This window comes from Miniopterus schreibersii (assembly GCF_964146895.1).
Source record: "Miniopterus schreibersii genome assembly, chromosome: 16".
Taxonomy (NCBI): Eukaryota; Metazoa; Chordata; class Mammalia; order Chiroptera; family Miniopteridae; genus Miniopterus; species Miniopterus schreibersii.
Window position 1 is genome coordinate 11,545,442 of NC_138116.1, and position 24,744 is coordinate 11,570,185.

The window sequence follows — 24,744 nt, forward strand, 5'->3', positions numbered from 1 at the left end:
CCTCAAGGTTTTCACCTGTTGTAGCATGCACCACAATTTCCTTGTTCACTGGGAATTCAGAGAAAAGGGGACCTGGAGACAGGTTCAGGGGGTTAGCCCAGGACAAGCTGCCTCTGCCCCCTTGCTCCCGTGGTTGCAAGTCTCATGGGGCCCCTTAGAGGTTAGGGGATACGTGCCTTTGGAGGGTGCCTGTGGGTGAAGGTGAGGGGGAAGGGAACGGCACAGGCATGCTCTCTGGAGGGAGAGTGCATTGGGACCTTCATTTTCAGAGGTTTTAAAGGCTGGGTGTTTAGGGGAGGTCTTAGGGGCAGATCAGTAGAATATTCGTCAGCTTTATGCTGATGTACCAAAATGAGGTTTATTCTCTTGTCTGTCCTTGGGTGTGGTTGGCAAATGGCACTAATTGGATTTCTGTTATAAGTCTCCCTGAGTAGGGTGATTTAAGCTATTTACCCTTGGGTTGGGGAGGAGAAGTGCAAACTATTTACTTTTGAGTGTCCTTGGTTTAGGGAAGATAGGATTTACTAGGTGGCTGCAAGCTGCCGTTTAACTTTCTTAGTTTCCTTATTCCACTTGTCCTGGAATTTTCCTAGCTTTCACTGTGCTATAACACTTTTCCCATTTTTATTTTTATTTATTAATTTAAAAATATATCTTTATTGATTTTAGAGAGAGGAAGGGAGAGGGAAAAAGAGAAACATCAATGATGAGAGAGTCGTCATTGATCAGCTGCCTCCTGCAGGCCCCTGACTGGGGTTTGAGCCCGCAATCTGGGCGTGTGCTCTGATCCGGAATCTGAACTGTGATCTCCTGGATCATAGGTTGATGCTGAACTGCAGTGCCACTTTCCCCATTTTTAATTGGTTGTTAGGATGACTAAGGCTTTAAGCTGTCATTCCCTTTAGTTTTATGATCTTAAGCCATCTCATTTCTTTGTGACTTGACTTTCCTGCCAGCAAAATAAGATATCATTTTTCTGTACTTACCTTACAGAAACGCTAAAAATAGATTAGATATGATGCCCCCTAAAGCAGTATGCACGTTAAACTGTTATAGAACTGCTACCTTTCATTTATTTCTTATTTCAGTATCTTTATTGATGTTAGAGAGAGAAAGGGAGAGAGAGAGAAATATCAATGATGAGAGAGTGTCTTTGATGGGCTGCCTCCTGCCTGTAACCCAGGCATGTGCCCTGACTGGGAATCGAACTCGATCTCCTGGATCCTAGGTCTACGCTCAACTGCTGAGCTGCACCTGGCCCGGCTAGAGTGACTAGCTTTAATCTATAAGCATATTTTCATTTTCTGTCTTAGAAATAAAGAATCTATTAAACGAGGAACATTTTTCTACAACAGATGTTTGCTCAAGTCATTCATCTGTAAGTTCTGCCTCACTCATACCTCTTGGTTTTGATTATTATGGTGTAAGCTCCTTAGAGCAGTGGTATCCTCTGTAGTACTTATAGTGGGTTAGCAGTACCTTGGGTTTTGATTGTAGTTACATGTATTTGTTTTAACTTCAGTTTCTTAAGAACTTCAGGAATTTTATCTCCTATTGAGAATGTTAGTTTTTTCTTCTAGGTCATGCACAAACCTGGTTTATTGTAAACCATTTTATGATTAGATAAGACTCTACAGGGGTTGGCAAAAGTAGCTTTACAGTTGCTCGAATGGAAAATAATACAATAATTAATAAGTAATAATACAAGAATAAACTTTCCAATGTACTCACAACTGTAAACCTACTTTTTGGGAACATGGTAGCAGTATAGGAGGTGATGTTTTTCTTTAATCATAGACAATTGAGAGCTGCTAGTGATGATAGGGCAGTGCAGATAAACAGAGCTGAGAGATTGATCATATGTTTTGCATGTTACAATATTGGGTTTTTACCAAGACCCCTTGGAGACAGATGTATCACTTCACATCAAAGAGCCAAATTTTCTTTTCTGATTTGAAAGTTATTAAGATGGTCAAGAGCTCATTGGACATTTGGAAAGGCTGTATTTGGCCTTCATTTTTATGAGCCATGATTTTTATCAGATTACATTTATTTTCCTGAATAATACGTATTAGAATTTAAGTAATGTACTTCTTTTTAACATTTTCCAGGTTATAGTAACCTGTTTAGGAAAATTTTTAGTCACATTATTTGCTTTTTATTTCATGGCAATAATCCATTTTGAATATTCTTTTTTTATTCTCATTTAATATTTTTTATGTATGGAATGAAACACATAGTTGAAAGCTGTATTTTTAAGAACTATACTTCACTGATTAATAGAATAGTAAATATAAGGATATAAAATTCAGGTCTCCTAGCCTCTTTGTCTTTTAAAGATAAAGAACATCAGACTGCTTTAGGTTCTTGCTTATACTTGCAAATGTTGTTGGAAGTATTTGCAATTCAGATTTTAAAATCTGCTGTTCAGTTACTGAGAAAGCACATAGCATTCATAATCATTTGTATAGCATTCTTACTTGATCCCTAAAACTAATCAAATTACAGTTTCTCCAAGTAATAGATTATTCTTGCTTGAGTCACTTCCTTAATAAATGTTTTCCTTGACATAAGTAGTTTTAGTTAGTAATTCCTCCTTTAAACACTTAAATTTTACTTCTTCTACTAAGAAATATTTGCCTTGTAAAGTTCCTGAAAAGCCTGTAAAAAGCTTATAATGTTAAAAAATGTAGTGTCATTCTAACTAGTTGAATATGAATTTTTCTTAACTTTTTAAAAGCATTTTTGTCTTGCTTTTAAATTCTCATGTTCTTTTTTATTGAGAGAAAAATGCCTTGAAAATTGATTTCTGTTTTCCCACTTTTGTTAGCTATGGTATTAATTTTACTATAAGTTAATTTTAATTTATTATGCCTTTGCCTTATCCAGAAAGAATTCAGAAGGGCTTATAGAGCTTATTGATATATTTTAAAGAACTGGTTAAATCATATTATTAAGATAAGTGTGTGGAGAAGAAATAAAAGTAGATGCTTCTTAGTGTACAATATTCCATTCTGGGCCACTTCACCTTTCTAAATTTTATCTTAAGGACACATCTGCTTCCTTTTTCTTGGGAACTTTTCTTTTCTTACCTGTGTACCAGGCCATATCTAAATTTCATAAGATGCTCTGTTTTGCATGTAGCTTTCATTCTAGGTTGCCTTCAATTGGAAGACCCATCGTTGCTTTAAAATAACTTTATTGGAGCTGGGGGAAGGACAGTACATTTAATGCTTGCTTGAATGCATGCAGACCAATTTCAGAAATAATAAAGTGAAGAAATCTATTTATACTGAATTTTTATGTAGAGAGGAATTGAGACCGTACTATTTTGGTAGCCTACCCTTTCCATTAAACTCAGTCTCCACCTTTACTTATTTTGGTGGCTATGTTATAATTGTGTGTGTGTGTGTACTGAACTTATTTAACTGGTTCCTCTTTTTGCAGCTTTTTCTAGTATAGACAGTGCTATAAAGGAACATTTCTTATAGCTAAATCTTTGCTCATATCTGTGATTCCACCCCCCTTTAGATGAAGTAGAATTTCTGGGTTAAAGAGAATGTGCACTGTTGTGGTATAACTTCATAATAAAGAAAAGCAAGTTAACATTTTTTTGCATACTATCACTAAAATAAAACTTTTTCTTCTTTATTAGTGAACACTTGTCCTGCTCTTTCACCTTTTTCTTGCATGGAGACAGCAATGTTTGTACCAGTGTGGAAATTAACCAGCATCAACCTGTGTACCTTCTTAGTGAAGAGCATATCACCCTTGCTCAACAGTCTAATAGCCCATTTCAAGGTAGATTATTTTGATGGCTTAGGTATTTGATCTTTTATTGTTGTTTCAGAAAATTCTTATTAAGTTGGTAATTTGACATTTTGGGATTAGATTTAGCCTAATGATGATTCTGATGTAGTTTACTTTTCTCTTCCCCATTAGAGTATTAAGTCAATGAAACAAGTTTTTATTTTTATTTTTAATTAAAAATATAAATTTTACTGACTTCAGAGAGAGAGGAAGGGAGAGGAGAGAGAGAGAGAGAGAAACATCAGTGATGAGAGAGAGTCATTGGTTGACTGCCTCCTGCACACCCCCTGCTGGGGATTGAGCCCGAAACCTGGGCATGTCTGGATCATAGGTCGATGCTCAACCGCTGAGCCACACTGGCCGAGCCAAAGTAAATTTTTAATACCAATATTATTTTTAAAATTCTTGTATTGAATGGTAGCGTGTTTTAAAGTGGTTTTTAAAAAATTTATTTCAGAGAGAGGAAGGGAGAGGGGGAAACAGAGAGAGAAACATGAGTGATGGGAGAGAGTCATCGTTGGGCTGCCTCCTGCACGCCCTGGACTGGGGATTGAGCCTGAAACCCAGGCATGTTCCCTCACTGGGAATTCACCCATGACCTCCTGGTTCATGGGTCAACGCTCAACCACTGGGCTACACCAGCTGGGCTAAAGTGTTATTTTTAATACCAAGTAGCAGATATGTGGGTTTATGTTTTCCTGGTCATCTTGTGTGTCGCTTCACTTAAGTAATTTTTAACATTTAACACAGGGACTTTGCTATAATTTATTTAGAGGAAATACTTGAAAAGATTGCTGATTTACTTTTAAGGACTGGCAGTGTGTTTTTGTTTTAATTCTAAGCCCAGTATTTGTTTTTTAAAAATGTGACATTATATAATAAGTACTTAGATTTATATATACACACTGTTTTTCCTCAAATTTCTTTTCTTTAGTGGAAATCAGGGTAAGTTGGAGGATATACAAATATTCTCAGGTCATTGCGAAATTCTGTCCATCCGAGATTTTTAGGTAGACAAGATTTTAAGTTTTTATAATAAACTCAGTGTTATACTTCATGGTAATGAAGTACAGTAAGTTGATTTTCTCAGGAGTGGTGATTATGGCTTTCCTTTAACCTTTTTAGAATTGTATAATTACTTACAATACTGTTGAATGTTATCTTACTTGGTATAACAGTCTTTTAGTTACTTACTTGATTCTGTTTTGGATTTCTAGTTATCTTAAGCCCATTTGGACTAAATGGCACTCTCACAGGACAGGCATTCAAGATGTCTGATTCAGCTACAAAAAAATTAATTGGGGAATGGAAACAGTTCTATCCTATTTCATCTTGCTTGAAGGAGATGTCTGAAGAAAAACAGGAAGATATGGATTGGGAAGATGATTCTTTAGCTGCAGTAGAAGTTCTTGTTGGTACGGATTCTGAGTATTTATCCTAAGGGGAAAATATGTGACTGTAGGTATTAGATTTTGCTGAATAATAAACAACTGCAATACCTTAGTGGCTTTCAACACCAAACACTTATTTTTTCCTTATTTCCTGCTCATATTACATAAGGGCTGCAGCTTGGTTGTGGTTTGGCTCCTTGTATCTTATTCTGCAAACTAGGTTCAAGGAGTACCCAGTATCTGGGACATGCTGTTCTTACCAGAACAGAGGACTACTAGGACCGAGTCTAACTATGTAAGTGTATTTAAAGCTGCTAGGATACATCTGCTCACATTCCATTAGACAGTCATATGGCCAAGCCAGAGTCATTGGGTCAGGGACATACATTCCACCTAAAGGAAAGCATGCTAAAGGTGGGAAGAAAATAATTGTGAATGAATAATACTTGGAGGCTGAAAGTTGACAACGTGTTATGCAGTGTTTTAACATTTGGTAAAACTGTCACCTCTGATAACTTAAAAGGCAGAGCATAATATGTACCTAAAGAACTTGGGTCTTTCATCTGCTCTGACCAGGTCATCTCTCTTATGATAGAGTGTATACTATACGTCTTCTCATTCAGCGACCTAGGTTAACAAGGTAAACTGTATTTGGGACATGCTAATCTCAAGGCAGAGGACAGAAATAAGAGAGGCTGCACTGATCCTGCAAGCACATTTAAATTAAAGCTCCTCTTGGGATGTGACATATATCATGTGCATTTATATTCCAGAGCAAGTTACAAAGCCAAGGCTAACAATGGGATGAAGATGTATACTCCACCTTAGAGATGGGAGGTGTAGGGAGTGTATAATTGAGCAGATAATTGGAATTAGAATCTGCAACACTGTGTTTAATGGAATCATATGGTAATGTTATATATGAAGATTGCCTTATTTTTCTGAATTTTATTTATCTATTTGAGAGGGAAGGAAATCAATTTGTTGTCCTACTTTATGCATTCATTGGTTGCTTGTATGTGCCCTGACCCAAGGATCAAATCTGCAATCTTGGTATATGGAGGTGATGCTCTAACCAACTGAGCTACCCAGCCAGGGCATTGGTTTTTGTGTGTGTGTGTTTTGGTTTTTTTTTATATAAAAGAATGTCAGCATTCAGCTTGAGTAAATACGATACTGAGTAGTTGTGCCGAAAACAGAAGCAAAACATAAAGGTATATTAAGCTTTTTAAATGGAGACATAAAAAAAGAAAACAGAAAATGGTCCATAATTCTAGTGCCCAGATTACCTTTGTTAAACTTTTAAAATAAATTTTAATATACCTTGTAGTTGGTCAGATTCGAAAATAAGGATTTAACACATTCATGGTTAGAAAATTCAAAAATGAAAAGAGAAAGCTACTTTCTTCTAAGTCTCTCTCACTGAAGGTAACCACTACTAATAGCTTCTTGTGGTTTCTTCTAGAAAAACCTTATGCCAAAGAGCATATATTTATAAAAATATATTATTACTTAAATGTGATTATATCTACTGTTCCATTACAGTATTTTTGAGTGAAACTAATTCTACTACAATTACAATAGTAATAGATTTTCCTGTCTTTTTTCCTTTCAGCTGGTGTCCGAATGATCTACCCAGCATGCTTTGTTCTAGTCCCTCAGTCAGACATCCCTACTCCGAGCTCTGTGGGATCCTCTCACTGTTCAACTTCTTGCTTGGGTGTCCACCAAGTGCCTGCTTCCACAAGAGATCCTGCTATGTCTTCGGTTACTCTTACACCACCTACATCTCCTGAGGAAGTCCAGACAGGTACTGTTCTAATTTGTTTCGTTAGCTCTAGTGATTAAGTCTTATTTTGAATACAGTAACATTTAATTAAATTATTTTGAAATAATTTAAAACTTATTGAAGAGTTTGCAGGTACACTACAAAGAACTCCCTCACTCAGATTCCCAAACTGTTACCATTGCATCATCTTCTTCTCTACACGTATACATTCATTATTATTGGTTGTCATCGGAACTATTTGAGCAAACTGCAGGCGTGATGCCCCGTCACCCCTAAGTATTCAGTGTATTTTCCAAAATTAAGGAAACCAACCTGTGTAACTACCATTTAATCCTCCAAATCAGAAAGTCAGTATTATATAACACTACCATCCAATTCACATCCCCTGGTCAGATTTTTTGCTTTCTGTATGTTAAGTGAAGTAACTGCTTTTTTGCCTCAAAATGTAAGGAGGCTTACCAGGTAGCTGGGGCAAGTTGTATCCCTAATTAATTTTTAAAAACCTAAATAATATTACTTTAAACCTGCCTTTATTCTCCTACAGCTTATTTTGTTTTGTTTTGTTTTCAGTTGATCCTCAGTCTGCCCAGAAGTGGGTCAAATTTTCTTCAGTATCTGATGGCTTCAACTCGGATAATACTAGCCATCATGGTGGGAAAATACCCAGGAAATTAGCCAATCATGTGGTGGATAGAGTTTGGCAAGAATGCAATATGAACAGAGCACAGAACAAGTATGCATCATTTTCAAGTTTAAAAATTACATGTTGGTAGTTATTTTTAGATAGTATTAACAGTCATTTGTGTGACTGTTTCTTAATTCAAAGAATTGATTTAAAATTCAATTTTAATGCTTAATTCAGGGTTACAGAAAATTTTATGAATTCTAAACAATTTTATACTTTCAAATCTTAGGAGGAAGTATTCAGCTTCATCAAGTGGTCTGTGTGAAGAAGAAACAGCTGATAAAGTAGCATCCTGGGATTTTGTTGAAGCCACACAAAGAACAAATTGCTGCTGTTTAAGGTACTTTTTTTTTTTTTGTCGGTTGGTATCTACATACATATTTGTGTGTGTGGTGGTTTCTTATGCTGTTGTATATGTATTACCCGTTTTGTTTGAGGATGCTTTACATAAGCACAGTCTGTTAAGATATTTTTCAAAAGAAAAATTGAGGAAAAAAGTTCAGTAATTTGCAGCTGATCATGAAAGTACCTACAAATGTATGCCTTAAGTTTTTACAGTTATCAGGGCTGGACTGTAAAAGCTTGGTTTCATAGCCAAATAAAAGAGAATTTTATACTTTATTATAGTATATATAGCATCTATAAGGTAAAAGGCACACACACCTCTTGAGAAGTGTTCATAGGTGCTGCTGTTCCTGAGAAATTTCTCCCAAGATAAAAATGATGATATATACTAGATAAAAATTTCCACAATCTTTTTTATAGTAAATACAGCATAGGGTTTGTGCAGCATTTTCTTATAACATCCCTTTGGGCAAGTTGTAGGTAAAATGCTGAAATAAGATTGACAAAGTATGATTCAGCATGGGACCAAAACTACTGTAAAAATGCAAGCTTTGTAATAGATTGTATTGGTTGAAAGATTGGTAGAAGAATGTATGAACTTGAAATTCTTTAGGCAGTTGTATTTTACATATTGGAGCCTTTGATTAAATTAGGTTACTAGAGGCATTAAGATTATATTGTCTACCCCTGGCCAGTGTGGCTCAGTTGGTTGAGCGTCGTCCCATGCACGTAAAGATTGTCCCTTCAATTCCCAGTCAGGGCACATATCCAGGTTTCCCGTTTGATCCCTGGTCGGAGTGCTTACGGAAGGCAACTGATCAGTGTTTCTCTCGCTCTCCCTCCTCTCTCTAACATCAATTTTAAAAAGATTACATTGCCTAGAATTTATTTTATTCTACAGATTAAAGGTAGATCATATGCTTTTGCAGTCAAGTAAACATATAATGGTATTAACATCCCTAAATCAGGACTTGTGAGCAAATAGTTGGCCACCTCTTTCTGTCGTGGATGTGAGCCAAAGGAATGAAGTGCCTTGCCTGCAGGTTAGGGCCAAGATTTTTCTTACATTAGCTCTGTTTGATTGAATACAGTGAACAAACTCTCAAGTAATCTGGTACATTTTTGCATAGGTTAAATATTCTTAACATAGATTCTTTGGATTAGAGACTATAATTTTTTAAAGTCTGGCAACTTTGTTGAAAACTTGCCTCTGTTGTTGATAGAGAGATTGGAATAAAAATATGGATATGTTAGCTCCTGATTAACAGTTTAAAATATTTTAAAACCACACCCACCTAGGGGAAAAACAAACAAACCTAGTCTTGAAATGCAAGGCTCCATGACATTATTTGTCTGAGACCAGGGGTCAGCAAAGATGATCCATTAGCTAAATTTGGCTCACTGCCTGTTTGGTATGGCCTGTGAACTGAAAATGATTTTTACATTTTTAAATAGTTGAATAAAATTTAAAGGAGAATATTTTGTGATATGTGAAAATTATGCAAAATTCAAATTTTAGTGTTCATAAATAAGGATTTATTGGAACAGAGCCACATCGTTCATTTACATATTAACTGACTGCTTTCACAGAGTTGAGTAATTGCAACACAGACTGTATGGCCCCCTGAGCCTAAAATATTTACCATCTGGTCCTTTACAGAATAAGTTTGCCAACCCTTGATCTAAGACTAATAGAATGCTTAAATGAAATTAGGTTTTTCTTTCCTAGTATGTATTGGCATTTTTATCAAGCAGCTCTCTTTTAGTTCCTAACCTAGCTGGTTTATTCCTTTTGAAAGAAGCGGGTTTTAAGTAAATTTTTCTAAAATGGTTTTAGAGGAAGGCATTCAAAATGCATGTTGGCAAACATAAGTTTAAGTTTAAATTCTTGGTCTCTAAGCTCAACCTTTTATTTTCAAAAACTTGCTTTCTCTCATATTTCCAGAAAGTCCTCCCAGTCATATAGATTTGATATAATGCAATTTTGTATGATCTATACATGTGACTTGGTAAATTTATCCTCTAGTAAATACAGTGTTTCTAATCATTTACCTTTTTTTTTTTGCTATTGCATTTCATAGTATAGGTTTCCCCTTTTCTCTCTTCGAATGTGGTTTTCTTACTTCTTAAAAACACTTGAGCCCTCACATGTGTATCCCCTCCTGTCACAGAATATAGGAAGTAGGTCACACATTGATAACTGACTGTGCTAGTCAGCCACTTTGCTCTCAAATCTATCCTACATTTTCCTTGCTCTGTTCTAGCTATATTGAAGAAAATTACATTTCCTAGGCTCCCTTGCTTTCTACACATATTTTTTCGCAGCTTTATTGAGATATAATTGACAACATTGTGTAAGTTTAAGGTGTACAATGTGATGATTTGATTAGGTTTATTTGCTTTCTGGATTTGACTAATGGGAGACACTAACAGAAGATTGATGAGAGGAGGAAAGAAACCAGGGTGTTTCCCCATCCCTTTTTTGGGCCAGCTCCAGCAGCAGCTCTGTGTCCCATTAACAACAACCCCTTCTTCCATGGTGTGTTACCACTGAGCAGGTCCTACTACCATCCTAAACTTCCGTGATATGGTGAGGCTACATTATCTTTCAGTCCTAGAAGTCATAGAAGCTCCCTGTTGTTACTAGTTTCTAGGCTGCCTCAATTTTCTGTTTTTCTTATAACTAATTCTCTATAGTAAATTTCATCTGTGTGAAAGACAGGACTGGACCCTGACCAGCATGTTGGCTTCTCTTGGAAATTTATTTGAACAAAAAAAAAATTACATAGTTATATAAGCAATTTGTATGCATATATCTGATTTTAAGGAATTTAAATTGCACAAATAAAGCTGAAGTTCCCCTGGTCCCACTCTATTTCTTTCCAGCCTCCTATAGCCTCTCCCTAGAAGTGACTATTTGCCAATTAGGTATTATCCTTCCTGTAGTTGTATGTATATGTGTTTTTATACCCAACACAAATATAATACTGATGTATTGGCACCCCCCCCCCCCCCATGTGTCTTAGTTCTTTCCATTTTAGTTACTTATTGTTTAAAAAAAGTTTTGGTATTCCATTGAATGGAATTATAGTGGTATTTAATCATTTGGGGTTTGATGGATAGATAGGTAGTTTTCCAAAGGCCTTTTGTTTGTGTTTACTTTTTAAAAAGAACCAAACTTCTGTGACTACCAGTTATTTATTAGATTTTTTTGAACACTTAACTCTGTGATAAGCGATGCTTTAGGCTCAGGATGTACTAGCAAACAAGGCTTTTGCTATTATGAAGCCTACACTGTAATGGGAATGGGGTAGATAATTTGTTTTTAAAATAATTCTTAATCCTTAAAAATTTTAAGAGTGATGAGTGCTAGGAAGGAAATAAAACTAGGTGGGTGATGTGATAGTTGTGGGCGAGGGGACTATTTAAACACTTCCCATGACTTCAAAAGGATTTTGTTACCAATTTTATTGCATATAAGAGTGCTGTTTTTTTCTGGTGCTTTCACTGTTTTGAGAGCTCTCCTTAAATTTTTTGCCATTGCAGTAAGTGGAAAGCATAAAATTGTTTTATTTGGTACTTTTCAGTTATTAGTAAGATTTAATATTGCACATTTATTGATATTAAGCTTTAGTCTGGTGGAATGTTCATAAGAAAATTAGCACTTAGGCCCGGCCGGGCGTGGCTCAGAGGTTAAGCGTCGACCTAGGATCCAGGCGATCAGGGTTCAATTCCCAGTCAGGGCACATGCCTGGGTTGCAGGCTGCAGCCAATCAATGACTCTCTCATCATTGATGTTTCTATCTCTCTCTCTCCCTCTCCTTTCCTCTCTCTGAAATCAATAAAGATATATTAAAAAAAAAAAAAAAAAAAAAGGAAAATTAGCACTTAGGATCCTGTCTCTGCTTAGTGCCTTGCATAACTTGACCAATTCCTAAGCTTTTGGTCTCAACTTATTTACAATCTTAAAAATTATTGAGGACCCCAAAGTGCTTTTATTTATGTGGGTTATATCTATTTTAGAGAAATGTTAAAGTACTACTTAGTTTGTTAAAAAATAATAATAGCCCTGGATGGGGGTGGCTCAGTTGGTTGGAGCATTGTCCCATATACCAAATTGTGGGTTCGATTTTCAGTCAGGGCACATATCTAGGTTGCAGGTTCGATCCCCAGTTGGGTCGAGTAAGGGAGGTAGCAATTGATGTTTCTCTCCCCCCCCCCGCCCCCTTTCTTCTCTCTGTAAAATCAATAAACATATGATGGGTGAGGGTAAAAAAAAAAAACAAAAAAAAAACATATTCTTGCTTTGTTCCCAGTCTTAGAGGGAAATTATTCAGTCTTCCATTATAAAGTGTGGTATTAGTTGTAGTTTTTCGTACATGTTCTTGATCAGATTAAGTTCTATTCCTTCCTTGCTGAATCTTTTCTGTGAATAGGTGTTGAGTTTTGTCCTATGTTTTTCTATAATATTTACTGAGATAATTATATGGTTTTCTCTTTTATTCTGCTAATGTGATAATTAATACTGACTTTTATCTTTTGAATATTATACCTTATATTTTAGGACAAATTCCATTTGGTCATGATATGTTATCCTTTTATATATTACTGGATTGCTAATATCTTATTTACATCTGTGTTCCTGGGAGATATTGTTCTATGTCTTTGATTTTGGTATGAGGGTAATGGTGGATTTCTCTTGTGATCTTTTGACATATCTACACTATCCTTTGATAACTTTTCAAGCTGCCCCCCCCCCCCCCCCCAAGATGTCCTGGGCTCTGTACAAAAGGGTGTCTCAGCACATTCCCTTAATAGGAGAGGGTTCCTCAGAATAGTACCTGCCACTGCTTTTTGATAATGCTTCCGGGTTATCTCTGATATAACAAAACCATTAATAAAGTAAATTTTAAAAGAAAACTAAAAAGACCTAATGAATACTGAATGCTTTGAACTTTATATTCCTCTACATTTTTTCCAGCTTTTTCATTTAAAAAATGTTTTTATATACATCAATATCAGTTGAGTTTGGAAATCTAAAAGTGCACAGTATTTTTACTACACTGAAGGAAATATTAAACTGAACAAAATTATTAGTTTTTTAGATGTATAGTTTTAAGTTCTTCAGTTTAGAATTGTTTCACATTATGAGGAAAGATTTCTTTTAGGAATTTTCTCTTTTTTTCCTTTTCCAGTCAGCTGATGCTTTCTGTAGTGGTAAGCTTAGGGAGAGGCAGGTAGGTATAGTGTGGGGCCCATCAGTCAGTGAATTTCAGCACTATCCAGACTGTTTCAACTTTGATTCAGTAGAATAGGTTTTCTGGCCAGTTGCTATAGAATTGTAGATGATGACTGAGCTCAGCTAAGCCATTGATTTATAAGTACTAACTGAAATACCAGGTACATTCATAAATGAATAAATTTCAGGATCTTGTTATACCATTATATCTTAAAATAAGTAGAATCTTGTCTCTGTGTTTATTCAGATACTAAGATATTTACATTATATAAGGCAAACAATTTTTGCCTATCTGATCACATAGCTATTAAATGAGCACAAGAGAATTGGCTTTTATGACTTTTTCTGCATGCTTTTTGTTTTAGGTCACTGAACAAAGTATTTTTTCCATGTAAATTTGTATTGTTTTACTTTAGGATTATGGGTGAAAAACAAATATCTGAAGTGTCTAGTGTTAACTTGTATATTTGATATAATGTGATACTATAAATATTAAACCTTTTTTTTCAGGCACAAAAGTCTTAAACCAAGAAATCCTGGACAACAAGGACAGGCATTATCTTTAAGTCAGCAACAACAAGTACTTCCCAAGCACAAGACCAATGAAAAGCAAGAAAAGAGTGAAAAACCACAGAAACGCCCCCTAACTCCTTTTCACCATCGTGTATCTATTAGTGATGATGTTGTCATGGAAACAGATTCAGCCAGCCAAAGACTTGTGATATCTGCTCCAGACAGTCAAGTGAGATTTTCAAACATCCGAACTAATGATGTAGCAAAGACCCCTCAGATGCATGGCACGGAAATGGCAAATTCACCTCAGCCACCCCCACTTAGCCCTCACCCGTGTGACGTGGTTGATGAAGGAGTGACTAAAACACCTTCAACTCCTCAGAGTCAGCATTTTTATCAGATGCCAACACCGGATCCCTTGGTTCCTTCCAAACCAATGGAAGATAGGATAGACAGTTTATCCCAGTCTTTCCCATCTCAATTCCAGGAAGCTGTAGAACCTACGATATATGTTGGTACAGCAGTAAACTTGGAAGAAGATGAAGCTAATGTAGCCTGGAAGTATTACAAGGTCCCAAAGAAAAAAGATGTAGAGTTTTTACCACCTCAACTTCCAAGTGATAAATTCAAGGATGATCCAGTTGGACCTTTTGGACAGGAAAGTGTAACATCAGTTACAGAGTATGTATTTTTTTAATAGTCACTATTATAATCTAAGGGTGGAAAAATGATGTAAGTTCTTAATACTAGGACTCCAGAAGTGGTTTCAGAGTAGGATTTTCAATAATAAATCCTTTGAGTATTATTTTTACTGTGTTCTTTCCTCAGGGAACCTCTTTATTATGAAATACTTTAGTCACAAAAAAGTGGAGAAAATATTAACATTTATCCATCAATCAACTTAAAGATTTAAGTTGGCTGATCCACCAACTTAAGGATTTTATGTATAATTAGAATTCTTGTACTGTTTTTTTTCCTCCATTCGTCCTTCCACTGTCCTGAATTTGGTAGTTATCATTTCCATACATGTTTTTGTACATGTAGCTCTATTTAATTCATTTTAATTGCTCTGTAGTATTTCTTTGTTTTGAATATACCACCTATTCTTTTCAAGATGGACATGTTAGTTGTTTTTCAGTTTTTGGCAATTACAAAGGATGTAGCACTGAACTTTTTGTATACATTTCTTTGTACATTTGTATAAGAATTTCTTTAGAGAATATATTTTAAAGTGAAATTGCTGGGCCATGGGATATTTCCATGCTTGACAGTTGTTGCCAAGTTGCTTTTTCAAATTATTCAGTTTACACCCTCATCAACCACTAGAATGTGAGAATGGCTATAGCGCTCTGCGTTCTCCTCAGTGTTTGGTATTCTGAGACTTTCAATTTGACTGATGTGTATTCAGAATGGCATCTTACTGTCTTGATATGTGATTTCTAGATTTCTAGTGCGGTGTTAAGCATTACTTAAAATGTTTATTGGACATTTAGGTTTCCTCATCTGTGAATAACTGGTACCTCATATTTTTTAGTCCACCCTCCACCCCCTGATTTCTTCTTTGCATATTCTGGCTATTAATCTTGTATTAGTTATATGTGCTACAGCTGTCCTCCTCCATTCTGTGGTTTGCTGCCTTTGTCTACTTCGTATTTGACATATCTTGGGCAGAAGTAGGCTTTTTTTCAGGTCTCCCTTTCCTTTTTATAGTAGTTCTGATTATATTTGTCTGTCCCATAAGCCTTTTGCATTTTTATCTGTAGATTTTTCTAAAAGGTGAAAATCAACCCACAAAACATTGTAATTTTCTTTAAAACTGTCTACCTATTTATCAATGCAAGGCCAACTAGTGTGCAGAGATTACATTTCCTTCTGTATCTGTCTGTTGTCAATAAAAAGATTTTAAGGTCTTCTATTTAGCTTAGAATTTTGAAATTGCACAAGAATATGTGCAGGTGTGCGTAGTGATCTTTTGTTTAGTCCTTATACTGGGCAATTGAGGATTGGTTCAATTTGAAGTCTTCTATTTTAATTTTATTTTTGTCTTGCCACTGGGAAGGTCTCTTTTTCTTGGATAATATTTCAGTTCCCCCCCTTTCTGTGGAACCTCGATCATTCAGATGTTGAATAACTTCTATATTTTCTCTCATTTTTCTGTCCTTTTTCCCTTCTATATTGTGAGGGGATTTCTCGACTTCTAGCCCTTTCCTGAAGTCTTAATATTCATTTTTCATGTCCCCTCCCCAAACTTTTTTGTTAATAGCACCCTCTTCTTATTTAATGTGCTGTAATTTCCCCCCCATTAGAGTTACTTGCCTTACTTTAGTCTTTTTCTTTACTATTGCTGCCATATTTCTTAGGATTGTTTCTCCACATTTTAGAATGTGGGCATAGAGATGCTATTTGGAAATTTTGTATATATATGCAGAGCCTTGTTAATTGGCAGGCCTTCCTTATTCATTCAGTAAATATTTTAGTGTATACTATGTATCAGTTCCAGATACTTTGCATTATGATAATAGGGGATGTTTTCGAGGGAAGGCCTTGTATCTAGAATTCCAGAATGAAGAGGATCCCAGATCTTGAGTCTTCACCAGGTAGTTTTCATTTTTCTCATAAGAAGAACCTTTCCTGTTCTTTCATTTTCAGCTCTTATTTTTCATTTCTGTCTAGAGATATAAGTCCAGATTTTCTCTTGTTTTCTAAGCAGTTTGGTCCTCCTGTTGTTTATATAGTTTGTCTATGTAAACTATATAGCCCCCTCTTATACATTCTAACCTGTGAACTTTCTCTGCTGTTATATTTATTTTTGAGCTTCCTTGAGACTAAGTAAAATGTCTGGTCCAGTTATATATAGCCTCTCTCTCACTTATTCCTAGTTAGAGATTTACTTTTTAAAAAAATTCCTTGATGATTATTTTAGTAGGCAGGCCTACTAAAGTGCTTTGTCCAGCACTTTATAGTTTTTTTCTTATGTTATTTGTGTTTGTTTTTTTCATATAGTATTTTGAATCTTAAAAGGTTTCTAGTATGATTTTTTTTTTTTTTTAAACATATCTTTATTGATTTCAGAGAGAAGAAAGGAGAGGGAGAGAGAGAGATAGAAACATCAATGATGAGTCATTGATCGACTGCCTAGCCCGCAACCCGGGCATGTGCCCTGACCGGGAATCGAACCCCGATTGCCGGGATCCTAGGTCGATGCTCAACTGCTGAGCCACGCCCAGCAGGGCTCTAGTATGGTTTTTTAAAAATTAAAATTAATTTGGATTTGAAAGTGAGGGACTTTTGGATATCCTTATGATCATGGAAGATAGCTAGTTTATTTAGTTTTAGTAGTCAGTAGGTCTCATGAAAGCGAACGATGTCTTGGAAAGTTCTTAAATTATCTGTGCTGGATAAATATAAAAGTGTAAGCTAGCCTCAACTCTTGTCTGAAACTACTGTTGTTCTGCTTATTTCTGTACTTCCCTACATTTATTTTCTACACAGCAGAGTGATCATTGTAAGTTAACTATTGTCACTTGTTTGCTTAAAACCCTTCAGGAGTTTCCCTTTATACTTGGAATAAAATCCAAACTCTTTTCCATTTTTTGTAAGATTCTACATCTCCTGCCCAGCTAGTTCTTCACTTTTATTTACTGCTCTCCTGTTTGCTTCCCGATTTAGCCACACCAGCTTTCTTGCTGTGCCTTGAAAAAGCCAAGCTCATTTCTCATGGCCTTTAGAATTGCATTACAGATGGGGGACAGCTTAGCCCTTCTTATTGAATCCTGCTCAAAAGTTACCTTCTCAGGAATTATTTCCCTGACCATTCTGTCTAAACTATGACCTCTCTTCACTCCTCAGATCACTGCCTGTCCTGTACACTGCTTTCATTTTCTCCCTATATATATCATTATGATTTTAAAACTTTCTTTCTAGCTTATATTTTATTATTTAGTGTATGTTAAAATGTAGTGGCATGAATATTTTCAGTTTTAAAAACTTTTAAGAGTGAGGGCACATTATATTCATAAGATCCAAGAATTCTAGCCATAGCTTTAAATAAGTGTATTGGCTACTTGTGTGCATGAGCATCTCTAAATGAAATGAAGGTCTCTGAGAAGTTAATACAACTTAATCTTAGAATCTGTTTTAAGATTATTTGACATTTTCCTCACTGAATAAGAAAGTAGCACACAGAGTAGAATGGTTTAAAGGAAATAATATGCTTCTACTTGTTCCTAGTCACCATTTTTCCTGCCTCATGAAAACAAAAGATTGAATAAAAGGGTTTTTTAATTCTATGTCTCATGTGAGTATTGTTTTGGGTATAGTACTAAAATGTGTTTTATGTCACAGTTCACTTTTAGATAGAATCCTTGTTTTTGTATTATAGTAGCTGATTAGAATATGGTAAATATCACAAGTCAACCATCAGAAGCTTGGCTTCTATTTGAATTTAGAAACAGTTATGGACTATAATGTTCTATACTTGGTAGAAGTTTTTAAAAATTAAAAAAAATTAATTTTTTACTTACTGATATTTAGAGGGGGGGTGAAGGAAGAGAGAGGGAGAAACATCGATTTGTTGTTCTGCGTATTTACGCCTTCATTGGCTGATTCCTGTATGTGCACTGTCGAGGGATCGAACCTGCAACCTTGGCATATTGGGTCACACTGTAACCAGCTGAGCCACTCGGCCAGGGCAGAAGGTTGTTGTTTTTTAATCCTCACCCAAGGATATTTTTTTCATTGCTTTACAGAGAGAGTGGAAGGGAGAGCAGGAGAGAGAGAGACATAGACATAGACATGGACAGTGATGTGAGACACATTGGTTGGTTGCCTCCTGCAGGCGCCACCACCAGGGATAGGGATGGGGCCTGCAACTGAGGTACATGCCCTTGACTGGAATCGTACTGGGGATGCTTCAGTCTGCAGGCCGATGCTGTAACCACTGAGCCAAGCTGTCTAGGGTAGGGCAGAGGTTTTTTTATTTTATGTTTTAATTACCTGGATGAATCTCTCCTTTTCATAGGACGGGGTGTGCTACTGGCATCTGATAGAGGCCAGGGATGTTTTTTAGTTTTCAGAATATAGGACAGTCCCCCACAACAAAGAATTATCTAGCCCAAATATTAATAGTATTGAGGTGTTTTAATGTCATGAATACCTAATAACAGAAATTTAAACTATAGAATGTCATTAAATTAGAAAGGCCAAACATGTTTATTGGTTAGTTTCACTAGAGAGATTCCCCCATACTATTTTGGTCCATCTCACTCTTCCTACAAACCACAGTAAAATATCTGGCATGGTCTACAGTGTTTGTATTATGTTAAAAGAAAAGTTTTTCCCCCCCATAGTTAAAAGTGTCTTGTTGGGCCCTGGCTGGTGTGGCTCAGGCAGTAGAGCGTCATCCAACGCACCAAAAGATCACCGGTTTGATTGCCACTCAGGGCACGTTCTGGGTTTTGGTCTTGATTCCCCCAATAGTGTGGGGCGTGCAGGAGGCAACCAATTTTTCTCTTTCACTTTGATGTTTCTCTCTCCCTTCCTCTATCTCTAAAATCAATAAAAACCTATTTTTCTTTTTTTAGTATATCTTTATTGATTTCCAAGAGAGGAAGGGAGAGGAGGAGAGAGAGAGAGAAACATCAATGATGAGAGTCATTGATCGGCTGCCTCCTGCATGCCCCCTACTAAGGATCGAGCCTGCAACCCAGGCATGTGCCCTGACCAGGAATTGAAGTGGTGATCTCCTGGATCATAGGTCGATGCTGAACCTCTGAGCCACGCAAACATATTTTAAAATAAATAAATAATAAAAGTATCTTGTTGGAATAACTTAGTAATTAAGGTGCCTGCTAATATATTGCTTGAGATAGGATTTCATGAGGATCAGTCATCTCCCTATAGCTGGTGACAAAATTTGATGATGTTCCTTGTCATTAAAATCTATGAATTATGATTAGGCTCTTTTGATGGCATTTAAACACTTAAATTCTTCATGGAAGCATTCTATAGATGTAATATGATCAGATACTCTTCTAGGCATAGAGTAATCCATTCAGAAGCCTAGTTTTATATAAATAAATTTTGAATTTATATTACCCATTGTAAATTTCTATTGTCTTTTTCCATATTTTGAGTTTTGAAAGTGTATTTAAACATATAGCAGTCAATTTTAATGAAGTTAGAGGGCTGTTGCAATTCCTACATCGTGTTTTTAAGGAAGGTTATCTTTCCTTTTAAGTTTATATTACTCAAAGATATACTTTATCAGTTTTGAAAAACTGAAGTTTCTTTAATATGCAAGAGCATGCTGTAAGGCACTGTTGGGGTATAAAATAAATTTAGTCCTGGCCCTAAATGAAATCGTAGTCTAATGGAAAATAACATTAAATTCTCTGATAGAGGTATATATAAAATACAGTAGCGATGCAGAGCCAGAGTGGAAGTAATTTAATTCCATTTATGGAGATTCAGAAGCATTATGCAGTTTGGTATGGAGAGACTATAGGGTGCTACTTAGTAGTTTAGTGTGTCATGATGAAAAATGAGACCTGGAAAGTTGAGTAGAGCTGTAAAGTGCAATGGCAGAATATTGTTTATAAACTTGTATATTATCTTTAGGTTGATAAGGGTACTGTTGCAAGTTTTTTGAGACAGATGAAATAACAGGGTTTTGGAAAATAAGAATTTGAGAAAAATTAACCAAGTAGCATTATTGAAAGATTCTTTGAAATGAAGGGAGATCAGTTTTGACATCTGATTGAATAACTCAGAAATAAGATGATACAGGACTCTCACTAGGAAATTAGAGGTAGTAGGATGTATGGAATGTATAGATGTTGTGAAGTAGACTAAAGAACTTTATAGCTAGTTGAATAGTAAAATAAAGGAGTAACAAGACAGTTAAAGACAAGCATATTTATTTTATGAGAGGGAAAGAGAAGGAAGAACAGATTTGAAGGCCTCTCTACTATCCATTTTTCCCACTTTTAGACCAAATCTTAAACTTAATTGTTATGATTTAAAAAAAAAAAAAATAGAAGTACCTTTAAGTAACTATGGATGTAGGTACATCCATAGTTACTTAAAGGTACTTCTATTTCATAAGGTACCTTATGAAATTAAGGTACATCCATAATTACTGAAAAGGAATGTCTAGCCAAATAATAATGACATATTTGCTTAAAAAAGCAAAGGAAATTTGTGTAGGCTAATACGGGAAAATCTCTGGTTAGGTTATAAAGTTTAGGAATAAGGTATATTAGTATATGCCTACATATATGATAGTACATGCATAATTTCCCCCCACACTGTTTAGGTAATTAATATAAACAATTTATTGTTATCTTGAAAGAGAAGGATTGGGAAATTTATGCATTTCAGCTATGCCTTTGTGTACTATATGACTTTTAACTAGGTGCATGTAATACATATACATTCATTTTGAGGTGCCTGCTTAGAGAGATTCGTCAAGCAGTTGATGATCATGTTTCCTACTGAAGAGGAAACCCAGTTAGAGTAGATATAGAATGCAAAGAGGGGCAAGAATGCATCCATAGAAATAAAAAAATAGTTTCTTTATTATAGTTGATTTTTACAGGTCTGTGCCTGTTTAGAAAGTGATGGAGAAGAATTTTAGACCTTTGTTTTATTTATGTTAAGTGAAAACTCAGTTTTCATTTGGTGTATAAATGAAGTTTTGTGATTGCTGTTAAAAGGTGGCACTGTGCTTCCGTAATAGGTGGATAGACAAAAGAAAGCAATACTCTTGTTTTTTAAATCAGTTTTAGATGGTGATGGCTGCTCAACTAGTACTAAGTTACAGAATTCATCATTTCTAAGCACCTCCCTTATTCTTAAACGTCCACATGCAGCAGTTAATGCCAAAATTTTCAGCAGCTACTTAAAGCAAAATTCCTCTTCTAATTTGTTAGAATTTAGTTGAGTGGCAGAGAGATGGGGGTGAAGCATAGCATATCCCACATACAGGGTACACACATCTGTGGCAAATGTCTTTTTCTTTTGGCTTCTAATTATTTTTAGTTTCTCTATTAGTTAATGATAGCATCTATTCCAGAATAGTGGCTTAAGACCTTATAAAGTTTTAAAGATAGCTCGGTTTCTACCCAAGAAACATAGTTTTTTAGTTTTTTTATACAAGGGTTTAGCACTAGTTTTAGTAGAATTTGTGATGACTTAAAATAGTCCACTATTCTGATTCAAAGGGAAACCTTTCTAAATCCTGAGCAAAGAAAGGACCTGTGCTTGAGCATAGTTCTTACCATGTCTTGTCTGGTAGTAAGGCTACATCAGGATATCTTAACCATAATGTTCATCAGTAGAACTAGCTCCTATGTTGTATTAGTGATATACTAGATTTGCATTGTATGTATATAGTTGTAGAATGCATTATTTGATTGCTAAAAGATAGTTTCTAATTACTTTGTTTCATAGAAGTTGATGATGAAATGAACTTGTTTTGATTTACTGTATTCTAAATCTTTTAATTAAGCCTTCCTAATTTCATATCTTATTTTAATGCAATAAAGTTATATTTTTGACAGATAGCTTGACTCAGTTTAAGGACTGATTCTGAATATTGGAGATGGTACTGGAAAAGGTACCACTAAAAAAAAAAAAAAAAAATAGAGGACTTTTGAGATTTATCACAAATTTATTTGTTCCTAAACATTTCCTTTTATAGCTTATTTCCTCCTTTAATTGTCAATCCTAAAATATTGTCATACTTTGTCCAGAAGAATTTTTATTGAGTAAAGGCATAAAAACATATGCTGGTATAAGCCATGTTAAATTCTCTGCATTTCAGCATAATATGTTCCTGTTGTCATAGTAAAAGGAAGGAGATAAAATTAATAATATAGAAGTAATTTCAATTGCTTTGGACTTTGCAAAGCTTCTTGTTCATGGCTGTACCCAATCTTCTTCCAGTTTGTCTGTATTTAGCTTTATATCTGGTTGACACTATCTCTGTAGTTTTATATTTGGCTATATGTGAAAGTTTCTTTTAGAAAAGGAGAGGTGTTGTTCCTGTTCACAAAAATATATGTATACTATATAATTGGATAGTGACAAAATGATAACTTGACTTTTTAATGGCATCTCTTTAAAAAAAATCACAATTTTTATATCTATTTTTATCAGTTTTAAATATAGAAGGATGTGTACTGTAAATAATTTATATTCTTAAATTTATTGTGATTTGATATTACTGACTACATTTAAATTCTTTGCATATCCCAATGTCTGTGAGAACCATTCAATAAAATAAGAAAAAATTGTCTTTAGGTATTGCATTTGGTTTACTCATTTTTGTTTTTAATAGAGCCCTGTGCAGTAGAATTGGTCCTTTTAATATTACTGCACACTAGGTTTACAACTGCCTATACAAACAGCTTGGCAATTTTTGATGCTTCTGTCAAATGACAATTTATGAAAAACAGTGTTTTTACCTCTGTACAGAATAGTAGTGTCTTTCAGATTGGTGGTTAGGGTGGTGGTGGTGTGGTGTTCTTACACTTTTCCCCTATGAATTTTTATTTGAATATGCATACTTAAAATCTTCCCAGTCACTGTGTGACCTTAGCAAACCACTTCTTTCTACATAATTTTCACATCAAAGTCAGAGCATACTCTCTAGTTCCTATCATATGAGGTCACTTTAAGTATTAAATAAGAAAATACATTTCAAAGTAGATAGAAATATTGTCTTGAAAAGATTTATCTTAGTATCTGATAGACAATTCAGCAAATAATTTTTTAGGGCCTAATACGGTGAGGTACAAAGCTATTCTTAAGAAATAAATACTCATTTATAGAACAGAACTGTTCTAACAGTTAATTGTAAAACATATCTCCCATGACAGTTGTGTTGGCACTATGTTGCCTTGGAAGAAAGTTTTCGTAGAAATGGGATTTGTGGGGGGAAATTGGGCATATTTGGAATAACAATGACATTTTCTAAACGTGCCATGAGAGACCATATCAGTTATTTTGATGGCTCTGTTTCAACCTTAGTTTATAGGATATAGAGTGTTAATAGTGGTGGGAATTGGTGAATAGGTTAATAGAATATGATAACCCATGTCATTCAAGGAATTTATAAGCTTGAAAATACCTTCATTGCTCCCAACTCTTATCTCTCTCACAATTTTTTATCTTAATACTCAGGACAGATAAGCAGTGGCAGCAATATTACTTTCTAATGAATAAAGATGGTTTATTTCAAAATACTGTGTTTTAGAATTATTAATGCAAACACAACATAATCCTGTGTGGCTTCTAAGTTTCATGTATTTATTTAGCAAATATTTATTGAGCACCTGTTACATGCCAGGCACTGTTCCGTGCATTTGGGATAACTCATGAACAAAGACAAGATCTCTGGCATTTAGGGGCTTACATTCTAGTGAGAGTGACAGTCAACTATAAACATAAGTAAATTGTAGTATGTTAAAAGTTAAGTGCTATGGAGGGAGAAATGAGCAGGGGAACGGGATCAGTGTTGGCAGTTGGGCATATTGCAATTTTAAATAAGGTATCATAGAAAGGGTGATATTTCAACAAAGACGTGAAGTGAGGGAGTTGGCCAGGTAGGTATTTGGAGAAAGAATGTTCCAAACAAAGGGAATAACCGGACCCTGTCTGGCTTGTTTGAGGAACATCAAAGGAGCCCTTGAAACCAGCTTGAGTGAGAGAGGAAGTAGAATAGAAGATTAAATTAGAGAGGAAAAGAAGAGAGAGACTTTGGTGTAGGATTTTATAAGGACTTCGGTTTTTACTCAAGAGTAAACTAGGCATTGCAGGATTTTGAGAAGAGTTTGACTAGAAGCCTGGCTGCCACTGTACTTTGCAAGCCATACAGAATATGAATTTGGGAGTCTAAAAGTGTCTTACCAAACCAAAAATTAATCGTTCTATATTCACACTCACCAAGCACCTGGTCGTCAGAGATAAA

At 35.3% G+C, this 24,744-nt stretch overlaps 1 protein-coding gene across 2 annotated transcripts in view; it reads left to right on the top strand.

The window, feature by feature from the left end:
* MED13 (mediator complex subunit 13) overlaps window positions 1-24,744 on the top strand; it is a 73,398-nt gene that overhangs the window by 16,715 nt on the left and 31,939 nt on the right. For both annotated transcript variants that reach the window (XM_081160882.1, XM_081160883.1), the window contains exons 4-9: window positions 3,656-3,801; window positions 5,028-5,225; window positions 6,817-7,011; window positions 7,561-7,723; window positions 7,905-8,015; window positions 13,770-14,453. In XM_081160882.1, coding sequence (XP_081017008.1) covers window positions 3,656-3,801; window positions 5,028-5,225; window positions 6,817-7,011; window positions 7,561-7,723; window positions 7,905-8,015; window positions 13,770-14,453 — 1,497 coding nt within the window. The remainder of the gene's footprint in view (window positions 1-3,655; window positions 3,802-5,027; window positions 5,226-6,816; window positions 7,012-7,560; window positions 7,724-7,904; window positions 8,016-13,769; window positions 14,454-24,744) is intronic.